Source organism: Euleptes europaea, chromosome 1, assembly GCF_029931775.1.
Source record: "Euleptes europaea isolate rEulEur1 chromosome 1, rEulEur1.hap1, whole genome shotgun sequence".
NCBI lineage: Eukaryota > Metazoa > Chordata > Lepidosauria > Squamata > Sphaerodactylidae > Euleptes > Euleptes europaea.
In genome coordinates this window covers 177090555-177116001 of record NC_079312.1, presented here as the reverse complement: position 1 = coordinate 177116001, position 25447 = coordinate 177090555, and the positions used below count along the sequence as shown (strand labels likewise).

General features: G+C 47.3%; 1 protein-coding gene across 1 annotated transcript in view; it reads right to left on the bottom strand.

The window, feature by feature from the left end:
• The window catches only part of FAM120C (family with sequence similarity 120C), a 37106-nt gene extending 18503 nt beyond the window's left edge, over window positions 1-18603 (bottom strand). The window contains exons 1-3 of the mRNA XM_056867388.1: window positions 18010-18603; window positions 3617-3863; window positions 2391-2473 (exon numbers count right to left, since the gene is read on the bottom strand). Of these exons, the coding sequence (XP_056723366.1) occupies window positions 2391-2473; window positions 3617-3863; window positions 18010-18603 (924 nt within the window). The remainder of the gene's footprint in view (window positions 1-2390; window positions 2474-3616; window positions 3864-18009) is intronic.
• Window positions 18604-25447: the final 6844 nt, after the last annotated feature.

The window sequence follows — 25447 nt, the reverse complement described above, 5'->3', positions numbered from 1 at the left end:
GACTAGCCCAAGGTCACCCAGCTGGCTTTGTGTGGAGGAGTGGGGAAACCAAACCGGTTCACCAGATTAGCCTCCGCCGCTCATGTGGAGAAGCGGGAAATAAACCTGGTTCTCCAGATCAGAGTCCACCGCTCCAAACCACTGCTCTTAACCACGACACCACGCCGGCTCTCACGCTGGAAGAAGGGCACTGCGGCACTTTAGAAAAGCCCGAGGTGGGGGCAACAAGCAGCGGCAACTACGCCATACATTGCACAGGCGTGAGCGTGCCGGTTCAATGGCTGTTTGCTCTAGTAAACACATGAAGAACCCAGGGGAGATGCGCATCTCCCAAGTTCGTGGGGATACGCGGCGGACACGTGCAGGAAAAACCATAATCCCAGCACATTACCAGCATGCATCTGAAGATGCAAAATCTCTTTGCAGTATACACATTTACCAGTGTGGTGGTGGGAAGTGCTATCAAACCACAGCCGACTTATGGTGGCCCTTTGAAGTCTTCGAAGCAAGAGATGTTCAGAGGTGGTGGACTTCCTTGGCGGTCTCCCATTCAAGTACTGACCAGGGCCAACCCTGCTTAGTGTCCGAAATCTGACAAGGTCGGGCTAGCCTGGGCCATCCAGGTCAGGGCAGAGACAAACAGAGGTGGTTTGCCATTGCCTGCCTCTGTGGGCCATCCAGGTCTAGGCAAGAGATGACCAGGGATGGTTTGCTATTCTTTTTTTTATTCTTCTTTGCTCCTATGACCCATAGGTCCTGAGCAGTTATTTATTAGCGGAAAATATGATGGAGATATATTTGGCCATGGCCCGTGTTATATTTGAATCTCTATCCATCAGCAAAAAGGGGACTATTTTGTCTCTTGTTATGGGGGCAGGAATTCTCGCAAATATGGGGGGTGATCCATTTGTCTCGGGGTGTTTAAAGAGGGGGCATTCCATCATCTTATGAGATAATGTGTCTTTTCTTTGAATTGCATGAGCAAAGTCTGTCAGAGTATGTTAGATTTCCATATCTTCCATTTAATACTGCTGAGGGAGCAGCATTTAAACGGGCGAGCATAAAGTCTCTTCAGAAAGAAGGGACTGTCAGGTTGTAAAAGCGTAGTGGGGTTAGCAAAGGGGGAGGAATGCCAATGTCTGCTATTGCCTGCCTCTGCATAACAACCCTGGACTTCCTTGGCTGTCGCCCGTCCAGGTACTAACCAAGGCTGACCCTGCTTAGCTTCTGAGACCTGACAATATCAGGCTAGCCTGGGACATCCAAGGCAAAGAGACAACCAGAGATGGTCTGCTATTGCCTGCCTCAGGGTTGGTACTGATATGCATACAGTATAGGGACTGATATACACATTTTGAATGTAATGCCAGCCCGTTCCGGAAAGAAACATTCATACTGCATTCCTCGGATGTGTGCTTTTATGATTCAGAACATCTTCCAGTAACATTCTGGTACCATAGGCACCTAGTTCATTTGGAATAAATCTTGCAATATGTACCCAGGCTGATACAGAATAGTTTTATTTGTTAACGAAGGTTCTTGTGTGCATAATATGCCCTATTAGACCACCGAGGGAGGCCTGGTGGCAGCAACGTGTTTGGCTTGTGGGCTTAGATTACCAACCTTGTTATTTGTTACCACAAGGGCTTGTTTTTAATGTATGCAAAGAGTGATTTGCAATAAATATACTTTATATTTAACTGAATTTTATTTTACCCGCCTCTTGGGCACCCAACTTTTGTTTTTAAGGCTGGGTCATTCCCCCCCCCCCCGTTTCGTCCACCGAGAACGCAGCTTCCACTGTCGGGGCTGCGGCTACCCCCTACGCCAGGGGGTCTCCCCCCACATCTTTTTGAGCCTGCAGACACCTTTGGAATTCTGACACGGCATGGTGGCCGCAGCCACAAAATGGCCTGCTGCAGCTTAACTTCATGCACACAGTGAAGATCCTTGTGCTGTAGAGGCAGCTGCTACCAAAACATTTTTAAAACACCTGCGCAGCTAATTAAATCTCTGACGGCCAATCAGAAGCCTTGCTGAGCAAAGGACCCACCCGGTCCCACCCACTTTCCAAAAAACACTTGGTGGGTGCCATGGTGCCTGGAGGCACCATGTTGGGGATCTGCGCCCTACCCCATCTCTTCAAATGAGAGCCCGTTCCTTCCCCAGAGCTGGCCACAGAACTTCAGTGTGTTGTCTCGCTTCCCACTGGAAACCCACTCCCAAGGGTTGGGGGCAAAATTTTTTGGGAGGGCTGGGTTCCCCCCCCCCAGCCTTTTTTTCTGCAGGACATGAATCTGCTTCCTCCTCCTCTCCTGAAGAATGGCACGCCCTTCAAGCCAGCGTCTTGTGAACCTCTCCAGACAAGAAGAAGGGGACGAAAGCGTTACCTTAAGTGAAGCCAGTGGGTGGTCTGGCCCGAGCAGGCTCCAGTGGAAAGCGGCCAGGTCCTCGTCTGGAAGGATGTGGTTTCCTGAGAGCAAGAAGGGCAAGGTAAGGGAGCTGGTCGCCGACAAAAAGCAACAGGATTCCGACGGATGAAACACAACTGAGACAAGGGAAACCCCCTCACTGCCACACACCTGCTACTACTCAGAGATAGGCCCTGCCTTTCTGTCCCCAAGACCGCACCCGAACTCCCATTCATTGAAAAAAAATCACAACATTAAATCCATTTTTTAAAATTAAGCTGCAGCAAAAGCTAATAGGAAGTTGTCAAACGCAAGACAAAGCAGCAGCAATGAAATCAACAGTTTCAAAGGTAAAAGATTTTTTTTAAAAAAACCCTAATGTTTAGCAGCAGTCCAGGTTAATATCACCGGCACTGGGCAAATAAGATATGCTAAAATGCAGGAGAGCCCCGTGGCGCAGAGCGGTAAGCTGCAGTACTGCAATCAAAAGCTCTGCTGACGACCTGAGTTCGATCCCAACGGAAGTTGCTTTCAGGTAGCCGGCTTGAGGTTGACTCCGTCTTCCATCCTTCCGAGGTCGGTAAAATGGGTACCCAGCTTGCTGGGGGTAAAGTGTAGATAACCGGGGAAGGCAATGGCAAACCACCCCGTAAACATAGCCTGCCTAGTAAAAGTCAGGATGTGATGTCTGCCCATGGGTCAGGAATGACCCCGTGCTTGCACAGGGGACTACCTTTACCTTTTAAAGATGCAGGATACTTTCTCTAGGGCTATACCCGCCACCTCCACACAACCCCAAAATCTAGAACCTTCCAAACAGATAATACATGATGCGACACTTGAAATTCTCTACATTACATGCGTTTGCATAGATTTACTTCATTTGCGTGTGCTGTTCTGACAAGATACAAGCGGAGTGAGTTCCAGCAGTGAGCCTGGTGGAATCTCTCGCGGGGATCTTGTACAAGTGGCTATCACATCTCCTAAGAAGTTCCCGGCCAGCTGCGGCCTCAATTTCACTTGACATAATGCTATCTCTTGGATCCCTTCAGCTCACGAGTCCTGCCTGGGCACAAACATTCGTCCCCCTCCTATAATTCATGGTTTGAAGCGAGCTACAGTATGCTGCACAGAAGGAATCGCAGGCTGTGGCGAGATCACCAGCCCAAGGTTTACGCTCGCCAAACCGCTTTGTCCCCACTTACCTAGCAGAGCGGCGAAGATGGGGAAGCTGCCCAGTTTGAGACCTAGCTGCTTGGCCACCTCTTGCATGAGGAACTGGTTGGTGGTGAGGTTCTTGCCGTTCCAGCTCAGCTTGAGGGCGTGGGAGCTGTAGTAGGATGGGATGTTGCACAGGGCATACTCCGAGTCGTGAGCGATCAGGCCGTGGAAGCCATTCTCTCGGAAGAAGGAGACCACTTCCTGGTGATGGTCCTCCAGGGTCTGGAACACCTACCAGGAAGAAGAGGAGGAGGAGGGGGAGAAGAAGAGGAAGTGTTGGTTTTTATATGCCGACTTTCTCTACCACTTAAGGAAGAATCAAACCGGCTTACAATCACCTTCCCTTCCCCTCCCCACAACAGACACCCTGCGAGGTAGATGGGGCTGAGAGAGCTCTAAAAGAACTGTGACTAGTTTAAGGTCACCCAGCTGGCTTCATGCGGAGGAGTGGGGAAACCAACCCGCTTCACCAGATTAGCCTCCACGGCTCATGTGGAGGAGTGGGGAATCAAACCCGGTTCTCCAGATCAGAGTCCACCGCTCCTAACCACGATACCACGCTGGGAGGCGGGTAAAGACCCTTGTTCTATCAAAATCAATAGTTCTCTAGGGTCTCAGGCAGAGGTCTTTCACATCACCTACAGCCTGGTCCTTTCAACTGGGGATGACAGGGACTGAATATGGTACCTTCTGCGTGCCAAGCAGATGCTCTACCACTGAGCCACTGCCCCTTCCCTTTAAACAGATCGTTCTAGACATCATATAAACGGTTTGTATTATGTGCAGGCTTGCAAGCCCTGGTTAAGTCAGCCCTGGTTAGACGTCCAACACACTGTATGGATGGAGCAGTAAACCTGGTTTGAAAATGGAGGGGGAATTAGAGGGGGGGGGCAAGGAGGGAGGGGGAGGAATGTCTGATTCCAAAGGCCTTTCCTGGTCCCTTGACCCCAGTTAAACAATGAGGAAACGTTACATCCAACCCAGCCCTCGGTGGTCAAAAATAAAAGTCCACCCTGGACTTTTCCTCTTAACGTATTTGAACGGTCAAGATCAAGTCCGACTAGGTTTTTTTTTTTAAAAAAAAACATGCATAGCAACTGCACATATAAGTAACAGAAGTGATCTCATGCGCGGGTCTTTCTGTATTCCTCTAAATAACCAGAATGCTATTTTAGTGTGAGAGTCTGGAAAAAAACCCGAAGCGACGATCAAAATGGAAACTAGCTTAGAAATGACTAAAACCCACAGGCAATTAATTAAAAAAAAAAAAAAACCAAGAGCACAACCACTTACAATCTTCCAAACCAGAATTTTAAAGGTATATAAAGGCCCATTCTGGATTCTCTGGCAAATTATCGGTTCCCAAACACCCTCGTTATCCCCCCCTTTATTATTCGTTTGGACAGCTATATATTTTTTTCACTTATAAGATCTATAGTCATATTGTAAGATCTATAGTCATATTAGGGAAACTCTGATTACCCCCATAATTTCCAGCCATCCCGGTAAAAATAGAAGGACTCTCCTCTCGCTAATGTTAGCAGATAAGAACCGAGAGATCACTTTTAAGGTCGCCAAATTTGGTTGGATAGCCTATAAGATTAGGAAATCTTGGGTAAGCCATATATAGGCTTTTTAGCAATAACTTTTAGCCTACAAGATTAGGAAACGTGAGTGAGCCATATGTAGGCTTTTTAGCTATACGTTTTATAAGATATTATATAATTCTGTGATTCTGGCAAGAACTTGGAAACAAAGGCACATACCCGAAATAGAAGACTGGAAAGAAAAACTGTTGGACTATGCCAGTATGGCTAAAATGACGTTTGTATTAAATCCAAAGTTTAACGAATGTATAGAACAATTTGATGAAAAGTGGGAGTCATTTTATATTTATATGTCTTCTAGTTAAACAAATGAACGATGTACTGACCAGTTTAAAAATATACTATAGGCAATATTCCATTTAACATTTTTTAACCATCTGTTAAGAAAATTTCAGGCTTTTATATGCTATATTTTAAATGTGTAACAGTTAGATAAAAGACAGACAATTTGAATGACATTTACATTTCTATAATCATTTTTTAATTAGATATAGTGTATTACATTTGATTTATTTTTCTGGCTATATTCGACTGAGTTTATCTATCAATGGAAACTGCTATATTGTTTTTATATTCTTAACGTTTTACCCTCCCTTTTTTCCTTTTTGTACCCCTCCAATTATATAAATTTTAAAAAAAAGATTAGGAAATCTTGGGTAAGCCATATATAGGCTTTTTAGCAATAACTTTTAGCCTACAAGATTAGGAAACGTGAGTGAGCCATATATAGGCTTTTTAGCTATACGTTTTATAAGATATTGTATAATTCTGTGATTCTACAGTTTTAAATGCTTTTTTTAATCATGAGTTAATTGATATTCTGGAAGTTTGAATTATTGTATTGATTCTATTTTTATTGGTCTCGGACTGTATTAAATAAATTTGATTTGACTATTTTATTTATTTGGAGGGAATCCTTAATTTATTATTTTTTTATTAGGATGTGTTGCTTACATGGATGCCTGTGCGGGGAACACAGTTTAGCATTGACCCTGTTGTGCTTCAAACAGTAGTTAATTACAAAAATAACCCTATGCTGAATACAGAAATTAGTAGCATAAAAACCCAGCACAATGGCCAAACTATATATAACGCAAAATCTAAATAATTATTGCATATTGTTTTAGAAATTTATATAACAATAGCCCACAAATCAAGATAATCATCTTGTTAACATTGTACTTACCTGCAGTGCCTTTTGTGGACCATTGTTATATAAATTTCTAAAACACTAATACACAATAATTATTTAGATTTTGTGTTTTATAGATATAGTTTGGCCACTGTGCGGTTTTTTTGTGCTTCAAACACTGTCACTATGTTGATGTTGTCGAGATATTATGGGAAATGATTTTTTAAAAAAATAGTCCTAAAAGTGATCCGAAGAAGGAGAAGAGTTGGTTTTTATACGCCGGTTTTCTCTACCTCTTAAGGGAGACTAAAACCGGCTTACAATCGTCTTCTCCTCCCCACAACAAACACCCTGCGAGGTAGGTGGGGCTGAGAGAGCTCGGAGAGAGCTGTGACTAGCCCAAGGTCACCCAGCTGGCTTCACGTGGAGGAGTGGGGAAACCAATCCAGTTCACCAGATTAGCCTCCGCCGCTCATGTGGAGGAGTGGGGAATCGAAACCGGTTCTCCAGATCAGAGTCCACCGCTCCAAATCACTGCTCTTAACCACTACACCACACTGGTCTTATCACGGTGTCTTTTGAGGGCTTTCAAGAAAGATAATTAAATCTTTAGGCATTTTTTTTAAAAAAAAACAGCTGAATCAAATATGCCATTTTAGCTTAACGTTTTGTCCATTTTTAAGGCTTACCCCGACTCAAAAGAAAAACAAGAGTCTGTGTGTGAAGACCCTTTACTAGGCTTGGAAATAAACAGCCACAGAAGGGCCTTCTCGCAAGCCAGACACTCTGCCTTCCCCTCAGCACTCCTAGAGAGTAGATTTTTGAAAAATCCCCATCTTAGAGAGATTATGCCAGCGTGGTGTAGGGGACGCAGAAACCATGGAGCATATTCTCATCCGCTGCCCTTACTACGAAGAGATTCGTGGCAAATTTATTCGACCTCGGACTAACAGGGTCTTAGATAACTCGGAGTCAAGAGAGGGCTAGGAAGCTGTTCTCAGATGAAAATCCAACGGGTTTCTGTCGACACTGCTAAATTGTGCCGCCGCGTCCAAAATTAGGCGCACATTGTTGGGATGACCGGCCTTATTATCCACGGACATAGTAGCGTCCTCCTAGGATTTTATGTAGCCTCCAGTGTATTTTATTCATGGAATTCCTGGTTTTAATATTTAATTTTTTTAAATATATGTCTGGCTATGTGCCGTAGCAACCACAATAGGGGGGGGGGACCTTAACCCTATAAAACTAGAATAAGGTACCCAAAAGGTAAGGAGTCAACATGAAAACCCACGGCTAATATTGATGCAATAGAACAAACTCAACTTATATGTAGCCCTGATCTAGCCTCTGTGTATCTGTGCTGAACATGCCAAATAAACAAAAAAAAAACCCCCACAAAATTACAACCGTCTGACAATATATACAAACACCTTCACAGCTCGGACCAAATGCGTTTCGCCTGTGAAGCCTTCTTCGGCGGTCCGAATAAAACAATTCTATGTCATTATGGAAGCACAGTATGAGAAAAAATTACCATCCTTAGACTGAGTAAGCTGGGATTTGTAAAATGAAAAGTCTAAAATTTGTATGTATATTCCAGCCAGAGTTGCCTTTATAGTCTTTAAACACATCTGTACCAATAAATGACTGACTACTAGGATGGTGTTGCCTTCTACGTGAGCAAGGCGTCCGTAAGATGTGACGATGGTTCTTTAGCACCGAGAGGTATTTTAAAGGAGGTTTAGCCCACATTCTTGGACAATATATCAATGGCTTTTAAGCATGGTAACTAAATGGATTCACACACAGAGGTTCTTATCATACCAAGTGGTAAGAATAAACCCCAGTGGGAGATTATTGGCTACTTGTGAGAGCCCGAAGGCAACCCTGACTGACCTAGATGGACCTCGGTTTGATCCAGCAAGGCATTTCTGACAAGCGGCGACCTCGCTACTCTCTTGGTCTCCTGCGGCGATATGTGGATTTCGACTTCACTGGATCAGAAACTCAAATACCTTTTCCCCTCCCAAATATCAAAAGCAATGAAGCCTGGACATTTGTGCCTTCCCCCTTGTTTTCTGCAACAATCAATCGCTTTAGGGATAAAACAAGATAACTTTGACATTTGTGTAAATCGTTATACTTTAACTGTGGGCCTTCCCAAAAACATTCTTTCTTGAGTAAGGGAATCTTCACTGCAGCGAAGCCTGAGAACCAATTACATAAACCGATAACAGGAAGGGGAGCACGGAGAGATTGGTACATGTTTTGACTTCCGGCACCTAAAAGTACAATATTCTCTCCAGCCGACTATGGGGCACAAACTTTTTTTTGGGGGGGGGGGGAGAGTAGGGTTGCCAGACTTCGGGTGGCAGCTGGAGATCTCCCGCTATTACAACTGATCTCCAGGCAACAGAGATTAGTTCACCTGGAGAAAACGGAGTGGACTCCATGGCATTATGCCCCACTGAAGTCCTTCCTCTTCCCAAACCCTGCCCTCCTCAGGCTCTACCCCTAAAATCTCCAGGTATTTCCCAACCTAGAGCTGGCAACCCTAGGAAAGAACAAACCATGGTAGGAGGAGGAGGAAGAGGAGGAGGAGGAGAAGAGTTGGTTTTTATATGCCGACTTTCTCTACCACTTAAGGAAGAATCAAACAGGCTCACAATCACCTTTCCTTCCCCACCCCACAACAGACACCCTGTGAGGTAGGTGGGGCTGAGAGAGCTCGAAGAGAGCTGTGACTAGCCCAAGGTCACCCAGCTGGCTTCCTGTGTGTGAGTGGGGAAACCAACCCAGTTCACCAGATTAGCCTCCACTGCTCATGTGGAGAGGGGAATCAAACCCGGTTCTCCAGATCAGAGTCCACTGCTCCCAACCTCCGCCCTTAACCACTACACCACACTAGCATGTTTAAGTCTCATGGAAATAGGTATGTTTATTCCATTTGATTATGATATGCTTGATATCATACCTGGGACACTCCCCTCCCAATAAATGTACCTTTAAATACAGCCAGCTACATATTAGGAGATAATATTGCTAGAATTTAATTAGAGCCTCTTCCTTCCAGCCCAGCCATTATTCCTCTTCATTCCCTCCCCCAAACTATATTGCGCTTTGCGCTGAGAGAATGCACTGTCAATATGTTCACATGTCCCAAATATTTACTCCACGCTCCATCCTTCATAGAAACATATGCTTGATAGCAAACCTGGGACAACCCTCCCCCACCAATCAATGGACCTTTAATCAACATTCCACATTCACATGTCCCAAATATTTAATCTACCCCCCATCCTTTTTTTGTAAACATTTAGGGTTCATTCCTCCCCACTGTGGACAGTAGATCATTAACTTGGTGGTGGTGGTGGGGGGGAAGTATGTCTTAAAAACATTTAAGAATAGAACTAACAAAAAAAAAATCAACAAAGAACCTAAAAGATGAGCTGAAAATTACAACTAAACGCTGATATTATTTATTATGCAGTGTACACTTAATTAAAAACACTGGGCCTTAAATGTACAGGCTGATCAATTAAAAGAATATATAAAATAGTTGCTAATTTTCCAACATAGTTGATGATAAAAAATCAATGTCAATGACCAATAAATAATCCAAATGTGTTTTGGCCTATGTGTAGGGTTGCCAGGTCCCTCTTTGCCACCGGTGGGAGGTTTTTGGGGCAGAGCCTGAGGAGGGCGGGGTTTGAGGGGAGGGCACTTCAATGCCATAGAGTCCAATGGCTAAAGCGGCCATTTTCTCCCAGGGGAACTGATCTCTATCAGCTGGAGATCAGTTGTAACAGCGGGAGATCTCAGGCTAGTACCTGGAAGTTGGCAACCCTACCTATGAGGCCTTCTTCAGTGGTCATATATACATTTACCTATTTTAGAAATACATATTCATATAAAGGTATGCTGTAAAGTGATAACCTTTTATACTGTGTGGCCCGTTGTCACGTGTTGTAAAACATGGAATTTTCTCCATTTAAATTGGCTCATGTAGAGGTCTTATAACGTATTTCCAATGTCGTATGGATGTGTGTATCATCAAACAACAATAAAATATATTGTTATAATTTTCAGCTCAACTTTTAGGTTCCTTGTTTAAAAACATTTAAGTCCTGCTGATTTCAAGTGGAGGGACTTGAGTTGCTGAAATCAGCGGGATTTCAACTTGGCTGGAGAATGATTTATATTTCTAAAATGGCCTTTTCTCAATGTGCTCAAAGGGGCACTGCGCACATGCAGATAACACAAAGAAGAGAAGCGGGGCTGTTCATTTACCAAAGAAGGCTGTAGCTGAAGCTCACTTGTTTCAGGTCAGCTGCCTTTGATGTCTGTTCAGCCTTTAGCTGATCTCGAAACCTCTGCTCGCCAATTTACCTTTGGCTGCAGGAGGGTCCAGGCAGTTCTCTGGGAAGTCAGCTGCAATCTAGCACTCGCTAGGTCACGCCATGGGCAATTCTTAGGATTTCTCTAATTGGAACTCCTGATGTGTCTTTTGGCTCAAAAAACGCAGATGGGGGGGGGGGCTCTGTGGATTGGGGCCTCCATGCTGAGGAAGGGCAGTTTAACTCCTCCCCCTATACTTGGTTATCAAAATGCCCCTCCCCTCATCCAAAAGAAGGGTATTTAAGAACATCAGAACATAAGGAAAGCCCTGCTGGATCAGACCAAGGCCGCTCAAGTCCAGCAGTCTGTTCACACAGGGGCCAACTGGGTGCCTCTAGGAAGCCCACAGACGACTGCAGCAGCACCATCCTGCCTGTGTTACTCAGCAACTTATATAATAGGCGTGCTCATCTGATCCTGGAGAGAACAGGGATGCATCGTGACTAGTACCCATTTGGACTAGTAGCCATGAATACCCTTCCTCCTCCATCAACACTTCCCTCTTCAAGCCTTCCAAGTTGGCAGCCATCACCACATCCTGGGGCAGGGAGTCCGACATTGTAACTATGCATTGTGTGAAGAATTACTTCCTTTTATCTGCTTTGAATCTCTCACCCTCCAGCTTCAGCAGATGACCCTGCGTTCTAGTATTAGGAGAGGGGAAGAAAAGCTTCTCCCTGTCCACTCTCTCCATACCATGTATAATTTTATAGACCTCTATCAAGTCTCCCCTTAACCACCTTCTTTCCAAGCTATTTGTATTGTGTCATTTTTTCTCTACTACAGCCAAAATCACCTGGGGAAGAGAAGATTTCTCATTGGAAAACAGTGTGGGGGGTGGGGGGTGGAGTTCCCCCCTTCCAGAACGCTGCAGCTTCAATCCACAGCCCTCCTCCCTGATTTACGTTTTTAGCCCTTGAAAGGGAAAAAGACAGTTGCCTGCTCTGCATCTGTTTTTTTCTTTACCAGAGCTAAAATCAGCTGGGGCTGGGGAGACTTTCATTCAGAAAATGGCACCTGAAGGGTTATCTTCACCCCTTCCCAAGCACTGCTGCCCTGTGCCACATCCTTTCCTTCTCTACAGCTGCCTTTTGAAGACAAAAACAAAACCTGACTGGGAATTCCAAATACAGGCCTCCAATGTGATATGAAGTCTGACCCTCTACCTGCACACCCATGCACGCTATAGTACAGCTCAGGGCTTGACAGTTTCCCAGGTGCCAGGTTACCGCTGGGCCTGGAAATTTCATTATGGCACCCAATATTTCCAGCAATTATTTTATTGTAGAGTCTGTTGAGAATCACTAAGAGAAGTACAAAGATAACATTTCACATCAAAATTACATTTTGTTGCATGATGTATGAATACATGGGCATGGAGTTCTTGAGCAATGCAAGATCAGCCTAGAGCATCCCTGACAACTGCTTGTCCAGCCTCTGCTTAAAGACTGACAGGGAGGGGGAGCTCACCACCTCCCTAGGTAGCTGATTCCACTGCCGAACAATTCTCAGTGTAGCATTTCCCCCCTAATATCCAGCCAGTACCTTTCTGCCCTCAATTTAAACCCATTATTGCGAGTCCTATCCTCTGCTGCGAACAGGAACAGCTCCCTGCCCTCCTCTATTGACAGCCCTTCAAATACTTAGAGAGCCATCATGCTACAGTAAGAGTTGTTCGACAGTGGAACCGGCTACCTAGGGAGGTGGTGAGCTTCCCCTCACTGGCAGTCTTTAAGCAGCAGCTGGACAAGCACTTGTCAGGGATGCTCTAGGCTGATCCTGCATTAAGCAGGGAGTTGGACTAGATGGCCTGTACAGCCCCTTCCAACTCTATGATCTTCAAATCAGCGTAAGCAGCAAAGCACCAGACAGGAGATGCAGCAAGATGGTCCCTGGCCCGTTACTGGTCCTCATGGTGTTTACTGGGCTATGGTTGGAAAAACTCATGCCAGATGGTTATAAGCTAACTTATAACTGGACCACTAACCAAGCATAAGCCAATCAAGAGCATGATCCAAAAGATAATTCTGGAAGAGGAGGAAGATTCTCCCCTCCCATCTGACAATCATCGCTGAGAGCAGTAAAGTCGGATCGCTTTGAAATGCAAAGGTGAAATCTCAAGCTTTCCCTCTTATCTTGGGAACAGCGGAAGAGTTTTTAAGTGTTCTTAAGTGTTCAATATGGAACTCTCTCCATGTTATTCTTTAACACCTGGATGACACATCGGAAAACAGGCTATGCTTAAAATTTACAACATGGCCAACCTCAGATGTTTAATGTTTATAAACTGTCAGGTTGACTGAGACAGAGCTGACCAAAACTGTCAGGCTGATTGATGCAGAGGTGACCGTTTCTCTTGAAGGCAGAATATGAATGAAGTAAATAAATAACAAAACTGAAGAGTGAAGGGGAGAGTAGATGAAAGAAAGACTGGTTGCTGAGTGAGGAAGGACAGAAGGAAGCAGCGAAAGGGGAGAGGATGAAGACGACAAAGAGTTGGTTTTTATATGCCGACTTTCTCTACCTCTTAAGGAAGAATCAAACCGGCTTACAATCACCTTCCCTTCCCCACAACAGACACCCTGTGAGGTAGGTGGGGCAGAGAGAGCTGTGACTAGCCCAAGGTCACCCAGCTCGCTTCGTGTGGAGGAGTGGGGAAACCAACCCAGTTACCAGATTAGCCTCCACCGCTCATGTGGAGGAGTGGGGAGTCAAACCTGGTTCTCCAGATCAGAGTCCACTGCTCCAAACCACCCCTCTTAACCACTACACCACGCTGGCTGATATGGGGGGTGCCAGAAGCAGAGAAAGGAGGACATAGTGTGGGTAAATCCTGTAACCTCCCCGAGTCCTTGATGGTTCCTTGCTTGTTTATTTATGTACTACAACAACTTGGTCATAGCTTTAATAAAATTACAACAAGCTGTGAAGCGTTTAGGATGAGGTTTTGTGGTAGCAATAATTAGAAAATATGGTAATTAAAATACAAAACCCGGAAGGCTGGAAAAGGAGTCTGGTTCCTAATTTTTGGGCTGGCTCCCAGAGGCAAAGAAAATCTTGTCAATGCCTGGCATAGCTTTTCTTCACGAGAGGCAGCAACCTACTCCAGGTTCCACGCAGGAGATGGACAACTTGTTCCGTACCCATGGCCATGACTAATTTATGTGCTTTTCATAAATAGCAACATTTTGTATTGCATTTTATGACATCCTGCAAATACCAGGCTCCAGCTCACACACATGAACACGTGAAGCTGCCTTATACTGAATCAGAACCTTGGTTCATCGAAGACAGTATTGTCTACTCAGACTGGCAGCGGCTCTCCAGGGTCTCAGGCAGAGGTCTTTCACATCACCTGCTTGCCTAGTCCCTTTAACTGGAGATGCTGGGGATTGAACCTGGGACCTTCTGCATGCCAAGCAGATGCTCTACCACTGAGCCACAGCAGATGTCCTGTATTTATTCTACAGCACTGCAATTCTCAAATGTGAAAAGGCTTGTTCATCCATGCTTGTAAAAACTGAATGAGAGGGACTCAGGAATCATGAAAGTGAATGTACAGTGGCTTTCACACTTGCCTTTACTTGCTTTATCCCAACACACACAACTCTTGGACACACATGAAGCTGCCTTATACTGAATCAGACCCTTGGGTCCATCAAAGTCAGTATTGTCTACTCAGACGGGCAGCGGCTCTCCAGGGTCTCAGGCAGGTCTTTCACATCACCTACTTGCCTAGGCCCTTTAACTGGAGATGCAGGGGATTGAACCTGGGACCTTTTGCAAGCCAAGCAGATGCTCTACCACTGAGCCACGGCCCCTCTTGGAGAAGACCAACTGGAGGGCACGTCAGAGAGAGAAAGAAGCAGCGCTGACAGGGACCTGGTTGATCCTTGGCATGGGAGGTCACAGAGCACCTCCTCCAAGAGAAGGATAAAAATCGACTAATTAAAACAAATGAACAACTGTGCTTCAAAGTAAGAGACCAGACCAGCCATGGGGTATGTTTTACTGTAGCAGAAACTCAAGAGCCTTCAAGGCCGACAAAGGTATTACAGCGCAGTCTTCTGTTGGCAAAGGCTCACTTCTGCAACTGACGCTGTGCCTGATGGGGCTGAAAGAACAGCCTAATGCTACCTAGATAATCTGAGACCAACGCGAGGTTTGGACTGGGGAATTCTTGACTCCTAGCTGCCGCATGACACCAACTCACAAAGGACAAGCTTATTCATGCACTTCCTTCCCAACAATCCACTGCTTTGGCCTCTATAGCAATGGTCTTCATGGCTTCCAGACCTGGGACCTACTGACTGCGGGACCAATCGGCGGCAAGCATGTGACAGGAAGTCACGTAACAGGAAACAGGAAGTCCAGTGATAAGCTCACCAGTATCAAAGCCAGGACCATGAGCAACAGCCTAAGAGGGCCGCAGACAGGAGACACAGACTAGCAACCAGGGGGGGGGGATACTGGAGTGAGTAACAAGCCAAGGGTCAGAACCATAGAGCTATCGCCTCCACCAGCTGACCTGACCTCACCATCCTGCTGCTCTTTTCAGCATGCATAAAAAGAGAGGCAAAAAACCCCTTTGCTTTCTACTTAGCAATTGATTGCAGTCAACAAAACGGAAGGTTCTATAATGCTGATTTCCCCCCCCAGCCATAATTGACTAAAATATGCCGTGCAGACTAAAAGAAGAATTGGGTTTTATACCCCAATTTTCTCTACCTTTTAAGGAAACTCAAACCGGCTTACAATCGCTTTCCCTTCCCCTCCCCACAACAGTCACCTTGTGAGATAGGTGGGGCTGAGATTCTGAGAGAGCTGAGACTAGCCCAAGGTCACCCAGCTGGCTTCATGTGGAGTAGAGAAACCAACCCAGTTCTCCAGATTAGAGTCTGCCACTCATGTGGGGGAGTGGGGAATCAAACCCGGTTCCCCAGTGAGGTGTGTGCACCCACTGAAAATGGGCTCTCAGACTGGGAACCTACATGGCTGTCACTTAGAGGAGGGCAGGGATCTGTTCCTGTTGACAGCAGAGGACAGGACTCGTAATAATGGGTTTAAATTGCAAGCACAAAGGTACCGGCTGGATATTAGGAAATAAATTTTTTACCATACAAGTTGTTCGACAGTGGAATCAGCTACCTAGGGAGGTGGTGAGCTCCCCCTCCCTGGCAGTCTTTAAGCAGAGGCTGGACAAGCACTTGTCAGGGATGCTGTAGGCTGATCCTGCATTGAGCAGAGAGTTGGACTAGATAGCATGTAGGCCCCTTTCAACTCTATGATTCTATGGCAGGTACCAGGTACAAGTGTCAGCCCCCATTCCGGTCATGCTGCTACTACCAACGAACTCCCAAATGGATTTTGGTGACTCCAGTGCTACCCTGCAGGCTCCAAGCCTGTCTCGGAATCCAGCTGTGGACACAGCTGGAGCGAGGGGAGCTATGCTTCCTCTCATGCTGCATTCTCCCAAAGCAAGATGCAGCATCTCTGCAGTATGCTCCAGACCCAGAGAGCGGCACGGCAGGTGTAGCGAGAGGCAATAACTGGCCCAAACCATGCTGGCCCCCTCTGCCAATTTGGCTCCACTTGGGTGTTGAACCGTCTCCACACTCCATGTGAGGAACGGGGGTTTGAGAAATTCATAGGAACAGAGTCTTGGCATAAAGGGAGACACCAGGATTGCTAATTGGGGTGGATAAGCAATTCTGAAAGAGGGCGATATCATTCAGCACCACGGTTGGAAGTCAGCAAGCGACAGGTCACCAGAGATAGGAGTCAGCATGGTGTAGTGGTTAAGAGCGGTGGTTTGGAACGGTGGATTCTGATCTGGAGAACCGTGTTTGATTCCCCACTCCTCCACATGGCGAACCGGGTTGGTTTCCCCACTCCTACACACGAGTGGTGGAGTCTAATCTGGAGAACCGGGTTCAATTCCCCAGTCTTCCACATGAGCGGCGGAGTATAATCTGGTGAACTGGATTTGTTTCCCCACTCCTCCACACGAACCCAGCTGGGTGACCTTGGGCTAGTCACAGCTCTCTGAGCCCCACCTACCTCACAGGGTGTTTGTTGCGGGGAGGGGAAGGGAGGGTGATTGTAAGCCGGTTTGATTCTTCCTTACGCGGTAGAGAAAGTTGGCGTACAAAGACCAACTCTTCTTCTCCTTCTGGTGAACCTGGTTGGTTTTCCCACTCCTACACATGAGTGGTGGAGCCTAATCTGGAGAACGGTCCGCCTGACGCAAAGGAAGAAAGGGTGCCGGAGACCTCTGCGCAATGCAACAAAGTGCATTCCAGAGGTTCGAATGGTGGCGCCCATTCCTTGCATGTTTGCTTTGCCGGCCAAGGACCGTAATAAATTGAAATTGAACTGAACGGTGGCACCCTCCGAATGGCGGTGAAGGAAGCAAGGCTGCCAGAGTCCTCTGCGCAACGCAACAAAGTGCGTTCCAGAGGTTCGAACGGTGGCGCCCATTTCTTGAACGTTTGCCTTGTTGGTCAAGGACCGTAATACATTGAAATTGAACGGTGGCACCCTCTGAACGGCGGAGAAGGAAGCAAGGCTGCCGGAGACCTTCTGCGCAACGCAACAAAGCGCGTTCCAGAGGTTCGAACGGTGGCGCCCATTCCTTGCATGTTTGCTTTGCCGGTCAAGGACCGTAATAAATTGAAATTGAACTGAACGGTGGCACCCTCCGAATGGCGGCGAAGGAAGCAAGGCTGCCAGAGTCCTCTGCGCAACGCAACAAAGTGCGTTCCAGAGGTTCGAACGGTGGCGCCCATTTCTTGAACGTTTGCCTTGTTGGTCAAGGACCGTAATACATTGAAATTGAACGGTGGCACACTCTGAACGGCGGAGAAGGAAGCAAGGCTGCCGGAGACCTTCTGCGCAACGCAACAAAGCGCGTTCCAGAGGTTTGAACGGTGGCGCCCATTCCTTGCATGTTTGCTTTGCCGGTCAAGGACCGTAATAAATTGAAACTGAACTGAACGGTGGCACCCTCCGAATGGCGGCGAAGGAAGCAAGGCTGCCAGAGACCTCTGCGCAACGCAACAAAGCGCGTTCCAGAGGTTCGAACGGTGGCGCCCATTCCTTGCATGTCTGCTTTGCCGGTCAAGGACCGTAACACATTGAAATTGAACGGCGGCACCCTCCGAACGGCGGCGAAGGAAGCAAGGGTGACCGGACACCCCCGCGCAAGCGCGCCCCAGGGGTTCGGGCCGGGCCTTACCTTCACCCGGAACCGAGTCATGGCCAGGCGGATGCAGTGCCCCAGGCAGGCGGGGGGCAGGAACCAGGCGCGGGGCGGCGGGGTCCCCTTGTTGCCCACGTGCCCGGCGATGAGCTGGGCCGTCTGCCTCTCGGCCTGGGCCCTGCGGCCCCACTCGGGCAGCCGCTCCTTGCCCAGCCCGCCGTTGAAGATGACGGCCAGCTCCAGCCCGCCCTGGTAGAGGCAGGCCTGCGAGAGGGCGGCCAGGTAGCCCACCATGGCGTTCCACTGGCCCCCGCACACCCAGTCCGTCTGGTAGCCGCCGTAGAGGCGCTGCAGGGCCGAGTCGGCGTCCACCAGCAGGCGGGCGGGGCAGGGGGCGGCGTGGGGGGGCAGGCCCGGGCCGTGCTGGGCGTGCGGGTACGGGCCACCCCCCGCCGCCGCGGAGGCCAGGCCCGGCGCGGGCCCGTAGCCGGCGGCCGGGGGGAAGGCGGCGCAGTAGGCCGGCCCGCCCCCGCGCCCCGCCACGGCCCGCGCCAGCTTGAGCAGGTCCACCGGCACCACGGCGCCCGGGCAGCGCTTCTCCACGAACTCCTGGAAGCCCTGGACCCCCATCTCCCCCCCGGGCCCCGGCGCGCCCGCAGGCCGCCTCCCCTCACAGCGCCCGGCTCTGCTGAGGGAGCGACGCCGCCGCCATGTTGTCTCTTTCTTCTCCTCCTCCGCCTCCCCCCCGCCCAGCGCCGCGGGCTGCTGGGAAGTGTAGTTCCGCTCCCGCCCGGCTCTCGCGGCGGTCGCGGGGAGCGGGACTACAAGTCCCACGAGGGGGCGGGGGGGAGAGGGCCGCCGCGTCGTCACGGCGGCCCCGCGTTTCCTGGGCGCCGCGCGGCCCGGCGGGAGTTGTAGTCCCGACCGACGAGGGCTCGCCCCGCAGGGCCTTTCAAGGAAAGGGGATTAAACGAGCGCGGCGGGACTACAGTTCCCGAAAGGCCACCGAGGGCAGTCGTAGAGTTAGGAAGGGGCGGGGGGGCTGGGGTAGGCGGACGGCTCTCGGACGTTAGTGGAGCGAAGTCGGCTCCATGTCTCTGGCGCCCCACGTGGCCGCGGCTTTCCCATTTGAAAGCCCTGGAGCGCAGTGGTTAGGGTTGCCAACCTCCAGGTACTTAAACCAAAAGATGCGCTGGTGTTAATTAGACTACCTGTAGAAAGAATAATACCAAGCTCAAAGTATTCAAATTGAAATTTATATTCTAACGGTGCATAAGTGAAAACCGAAAATCAAAGGAAACTTACTAATAAGTTTCTAACACTAAAAACTTACTAATAATGACTCTGAAAAGCAATAAGATTTTAATATAATTGTTATTTATACGTACCTTGTTACTCTGTGACATTGTCACCTTGCAAAATTTGTAGCGTTTGCATACAGCTACTTTGTGTTAATTTTGTTCCTTGCATGATGTTTATATTAGTAAGTTTCCTTTGATTTTCGGCTTTCACTTATGCACTGTTAGAATATAAATTTCAATTTGAATACTTTGAGCTTGGTATTATTCTTTTTACAACCTCCAGGTAGTAGCTGGAGATCTCCCGCTATTACAACTGATCTCCAGCAGATACAGATCAGTTCCCCTGGAGAAAAATGGCCGCTTTGGCCATTGGACTGTATGGCATTGAAGTCCCTCCCCTCCCCAAACCCCACCCTCCTCAGGCTCCACCCCCCAAATCTCCAGGTAGTTCCCGTCTCAGAGCAAGCAACCCTATCTGCGGGCTGCTGCCCGAAAATCCCTACCTGCCGTCATGAGCCGGGATGGCCCGCTGCTGTCAGAGCATGGCAATGCCCAGCTAGGGTGCTCATCTCAGCCAGTGGAGAAGGGACACATCTAGGGTTGCCAACCTCCAGGTGGTGGCTGGAGATCTCCGACTATTACAACTGATCCCCAGGCGACAGAGATCAGTTCCCCTGGAGAAACAGGCTGCTTTGGAGGGTGGACTTTTTAGCATTGTAAACCTCCGAGGTCCCTGTCCTCTCCAGGCTCCACCCCCAAATCTCCCAGAGTTTCCTAACCTGGAGCTGGCAACCAATCCCCATCCCTCTGCCAGTGGCCAGGGGGGGACCTAGCAAACCTAGGTGGGGAGTTAGTGGGATATAATGCTATTTGCTTCAGGGGGTCTGATTATGTGCTTGCTCAACACTGATCTCTGTTGTCTGGGGATCAGTTAATACACCAGGACAGCCAGGGGTCTGTCGGTGGTACATTAACAGTGGTTAGACAGTGGTTAAGGTGTCGGTCCAGAATTTGGGAGACTCAGGCTCTAATCCCCTGCTTTGCTGGGTGACCTTGGGCCAGTCACACACTCTCGGGCTAATCTACCTCACAGGATTGTTGTGAGGATAAACACGGAGCCAGGAAAATGATGCAAGTCACTTTGGGCCGCAGTTGGGGAGAAACGTGGGGAATAAATTAAGCAAAGAAGAAGAGTTGGTTTTTATACCCCACTTTTCTCTACTTTTAAGGAGTCTCAAACCGGCTTACAATCACCTCCCCTTCCCCTCCCCACAACAGACACCCTGTGAGATAGGTGGGGCTGAGAGAACTCGGAGAGAACTATGACTGGCCCAAGGTCACCCAGCTGGCTTCATATATAGGACTGGGGAAATCAAACCCAGTTCACCAGATTAGAGTCCGCTGCTCATGTGGAGGAGTGGGGGAATCATACCTGGTTCTCTACATCAAAGCTTCTTAAACTGTGGGTCGTGACCCCATATGGGGTCGCGCAACTGAACATGGGGGGTCACGAAAAATTTGATTTATTATCAGTATATGTTTGATTAGTACACCTATTTTATATACCTATATACCCGGGGTCGCATAAAAATTTCTCAGGTGGAAAGGGGTCGCGAGTGGGAAAAGTTTAAGAAGCCCTGCTCTAGATTAGAGTCCTAACCACTACACCACGCTGGAGAGCAGCACTCAGCTTTGCCCTTTGCCCACGGTGAGGCCAGCCAGGGCGAGCATGGCGTATCCCAGCTATGCCCTGTGCCAGCCCTAGCATGATGGAAACAGCAAGGAGAAACATGAGCACAGCCGTGCCCACCAGCCTAGGTACAGTCCAGCCTGGGAGGAAGAGCATGGGCACGCCCATGCTTGGCGTTGCCCTCTGCTGGCCCCTGCTGCCACTTTGGCACGTGGGCTCCGAGGGAGATACGGAAAGAGAAAAGCGTCTGGATAGGAGAGCAGTACTAAGCTCTTCCTGCATGTCCTCCTTGTTCAGCTTCTTACACTTCCCTAGATTTAACAGCCGTTGGCTGTTCATCCACCATGTCACACTTTTAAAAAAGGGGGGAGATGAAAATTAATTTTTTTCTTGACACTATATACAGAAAAGTTGCCACGCAATTCACTGATCTACTCGACAGCAGATAATGCAGCATCCGCTTCTCAGGTGTCATTAGCTGTTTTATCCAGGGAGGGATATATTTATTTCGTGCCATATTATTTTGTGGACGTGCCGAAACAATGTGGGCTAGGGAGTCTATTTGATCTGGACAAAATGGGCATTTGTGTTCTACAATAATGTTATTGTATCTCCCTTGCATTTCAGCTGAGTCGAAGGCATTGATTACACCTTGCCAATAAGAAAGCTTGTCTAAATTTATGGATTTCTAACCAGTGGAAACAGCCTGGCAAGGAAAAAGTACTGTTAAAGGGTATCTGGAAGAAGCGAGGCGAACATTTATGATTTGCGTCCTTAAACACTAAAGGCCAATCCTCATTTAAGATCTTGTTTTATAATTGTTTAGCTTCTAAGCCTTTCCCCTGCCAAACAACAGCTTGATTTCACCACCGGGGTTTGCTGCTTCGCAAAGGACTACTTTCTTTTCCCTTGGGGAAAGTAACATGCGCATTCCCCCTCCCCCCCAAAAAAATATTGAAGCAGTGCCCCCAAATAGATTGGTATACCATCTTCAGTTTATCATCCAATGTAATATATGCCTTCATGTGTAAAATGCCTTGTTTCTGCATTGGGCAAACAGGGCAGTCTCTATACTAAAGAATAAATGAGCAAATTAATCAGCCCATGATTTGGCATGGATACTACTTGCATTTTCTCCATTTCGTTTTTAATACTGTTTCTTTGCTCCTTTTCATCTACATAAGAAGAGCCCTGCTGGATCAGACCAAGGCCCATCAAGTCCAGCAGTCTGTTCACACAGTGGCCAACCAGGTGCCTCTGGGAAGCCCACAAGCAAGATGACTGCAGCAGCATTTCTCCTGCCTGTGTTCCACAGCACCTACTATAATAGACACGCTCCTCTGAGACTGGAGAGAATATGTATGCATCATGACTAGTATCCATTTTGACTAGTAGCCATGGACAGCCCTCTCCTCCATGAAAGTGTCCACTCCTCTCTTCAAGCCTTCCAAGTTGGCAGCCATCACCACACATTGTGGTAGGGAGTTCCACATTTTAACTATGCATTGTGTGAAGAAATACTTCCTTTTATATTTTCTATAATGGTGTTATGCCATGTATAACCAATGGCTATCGGAAGGCCCCCCCATATGGTTGGACTGGCCCTGGTTGCAACATTCTCTTGAAGTTCTACGTTATTTCCCAGATGTGAGAACTGCTTACCATGCACTCCTGTTCTCCTTCCATATCCATCGGGATTGCCCCGGCTACTGGAGGAAGGTGGGCCAGCTTGCGAAAGACATTTCATCCCATAGTGAAGGGCTCCTCCTTCAGACCAAACCGGAAAGAGCAAGAACGGCCCTGCAACAACTGGTGAACCCAAAGAGAACATGCAAAAATAAGCATGGTCCAAGGAGAGGCCCCATGGTGCAGAGCGGTAAGCTGCAGTATTTGCAGCCAAAAGCTCTGCTCACAACCTGAGTTCAGTTTCAGGTAAATTGCTCAAGGTCAACTCAGCCTTCCATCCTTCTGAGGTCGGAAAAATGAGTAGCCAGCTTGATAGGGGTAAAGTGTAGACGACTGGGGAAGGCAACGGCAAACCACCCCGTAAACACAGTCTGCCTGGTAAACGTCGGGATGTGACATCACCCCAAGGGTCAGGAATGACCTGGTGCTTGCACAAGGGACCTTTATTTTTACCCAAGGTCATATGTGTGCTCATTGCTTGATCAAGGGCACTGCTAAGTGGTGACCCCTGCATGTCACAAAGCACACTTCGGACACACAGCTTTTACAGAGACACCAATTATCCCACAACGTTGCGTGCTTTGTTTTTTAGGGGCAACCGTAGTAAAACGGAGTCAAAATGTAAAAGATTTTTTTGAACACAGCCTTTATTTTCCTTTGTAACAGTTTTAAAAAAATATTTGTCAATGGTTGTGTACAAACGAAGTCAACTCACAACTTGCAAAAATAATAATTAAAAAAATGGAAACCAACTGCTGAAAAAAGACATTCGTTTTCTATCATTAAGTTCAGGGCTATAATTTCCCTTCCCCCCCCCCCCCAAAAAAAAAACCCTTGCCTGTACAGGAATGGGATGTCTCAGCCCTGTTGTAATGAACCGGTCGCCAGCATCCTATATGCTGATGTAAGGATCTCCGCCTTAATGTCCCAAACGGGAGGGGGGTGCGAAAATAAAATTCTAAAATGCTACAGTAGAGTTCACATTTACAGAAAGGCTTACTCCTGAAACAGAGAAGTTTGCCAGCTTATGTGTAAATCCAAGAAGGTGTTTATTCGGAGCAGTTACCGGAATTTACCATGCTGTTGTTAAAGAGGCCTGCATGTTCCTTATTCATCTCTAGCAAAACAAAACAAAAAAGGCTCTTAAAAAACATGAGTTTTCAACGGAGAGAACGTTTGTTTACTTGCTTGTTTGAAGCATTATAAACTTTAAAGACAATGGCACTTCCCCAAAAAAAGGCTACCAGAATTTAAAATCAGGTTCGTTTCTTGAGCTAGATTAACCTGGAGTCAAGCCACGCAACACCTTTCCAATGCAAATCAAACCCCTGGCCCCCGAGGGGAGGATGAAACCCTCAGTCTCTTAAGCTACCTCCCTACTACTTGCGTACATCTGCCAATGTCTGCAGTTGAAACCTGGGGCATATGTTACCGAAACCTGGGGCATACGTTACCGCAAACTCCAATCTATTTATTTCCCTTGCTGTTTGTGGCTACAGTTAAATCTTTTCCTCCCCTGCCTCTACCATCCTCTTCCTCCTGTTGAACGGAAATGAGAAAAGACAACTTTGTATAGCGGTCTCCTCAAACCAGGGATCAGACTGAGCATAATAAGCGATAACGTATAGGGGGCTGCATGCATACCGCTGAAAGTGCTTTTTCGGCACACAACAGGTAGCCGAGTTGGTTCGCAGCAAAATCCAGACCCAAAAGCTGTGTGATGCTTCTTAAGACCAACTAAAATAATACAACTCAAGCGTGCAAGCTTTTGAGGTCTGCAGAACTCTTCACTGGGCTGGGTATTTTTTTAAAAAGGATGGGGGAAGATTTTTTTAGGTCTACTCAAACTGTCTTTTCCTGCATTCTGGACAGAATGATCCACTGCAGATTCGGATGGGCTGAGTGGGTGGGTTCAACTCCAGCTCCACTTATGGACTTGCGGGAAGAAGGAACAAAGATGGAAGCGGTCCATGTCAATTTTCGGCGGAGCGGTGTCTTCTTTTTGGTTCCTTCTTCCCAAAAGCTCAGCGGTGGAACCAGATGCTAACCACACCCATCTGAATCTACAGCGCAACATTCTATTCAGGATGCAAAAAACAAATGTAACTCACACAGATCAGCCAAACGCATAGAATATACACAATTGTAGTTCAAGTATGTAATAATATAAATATATGAATGCACCTACAAATACACTAACAATACAAAGGATCAACTATTAATGTTATACAATACTATTCCTAAATAACTTCCTAATATACAATCCAAAAAGTATAACACATTTCCACATATTTAGGAACAGTATTGGATAACATTAATAGTTGATCCTTTGTATTGTTAGTGAATGTATAGGTGCATTCATATATTTATATTATTACATACTTGAACTATGATTGTGTATATTATTCTATGCGTTTGGCTGATCTATGTGATTTACATTTGTGATTGCAGTACGCAAAAAAGGCAGTTTGATCATGGCCTAAATAGACCTCCCCTTTTTTTTAACATTCAGCCTGATGAAGAGTACTGAAAACCAAAAAAAGTTTGCGCGGTGTGTGGGTATTTTGCTTGGTCTTAATAAAAGGTATTACATAGCTCTTGTTTGGATTTTCCTATGCACAGATAATCTCATTGTGTGTGTGGGGGGGGGAACGTGTACACCGTCATGCATTGAGTATGAGCCCTGGGTTTATTTTTTTTAGCAGTCTCACAGGTTCTGGCACACATCGACTTCCCAGCTTCCATTTTACTTGACGCAGCAAAGCAAACTGCTCACACTGGACTTCACAGGTCACAG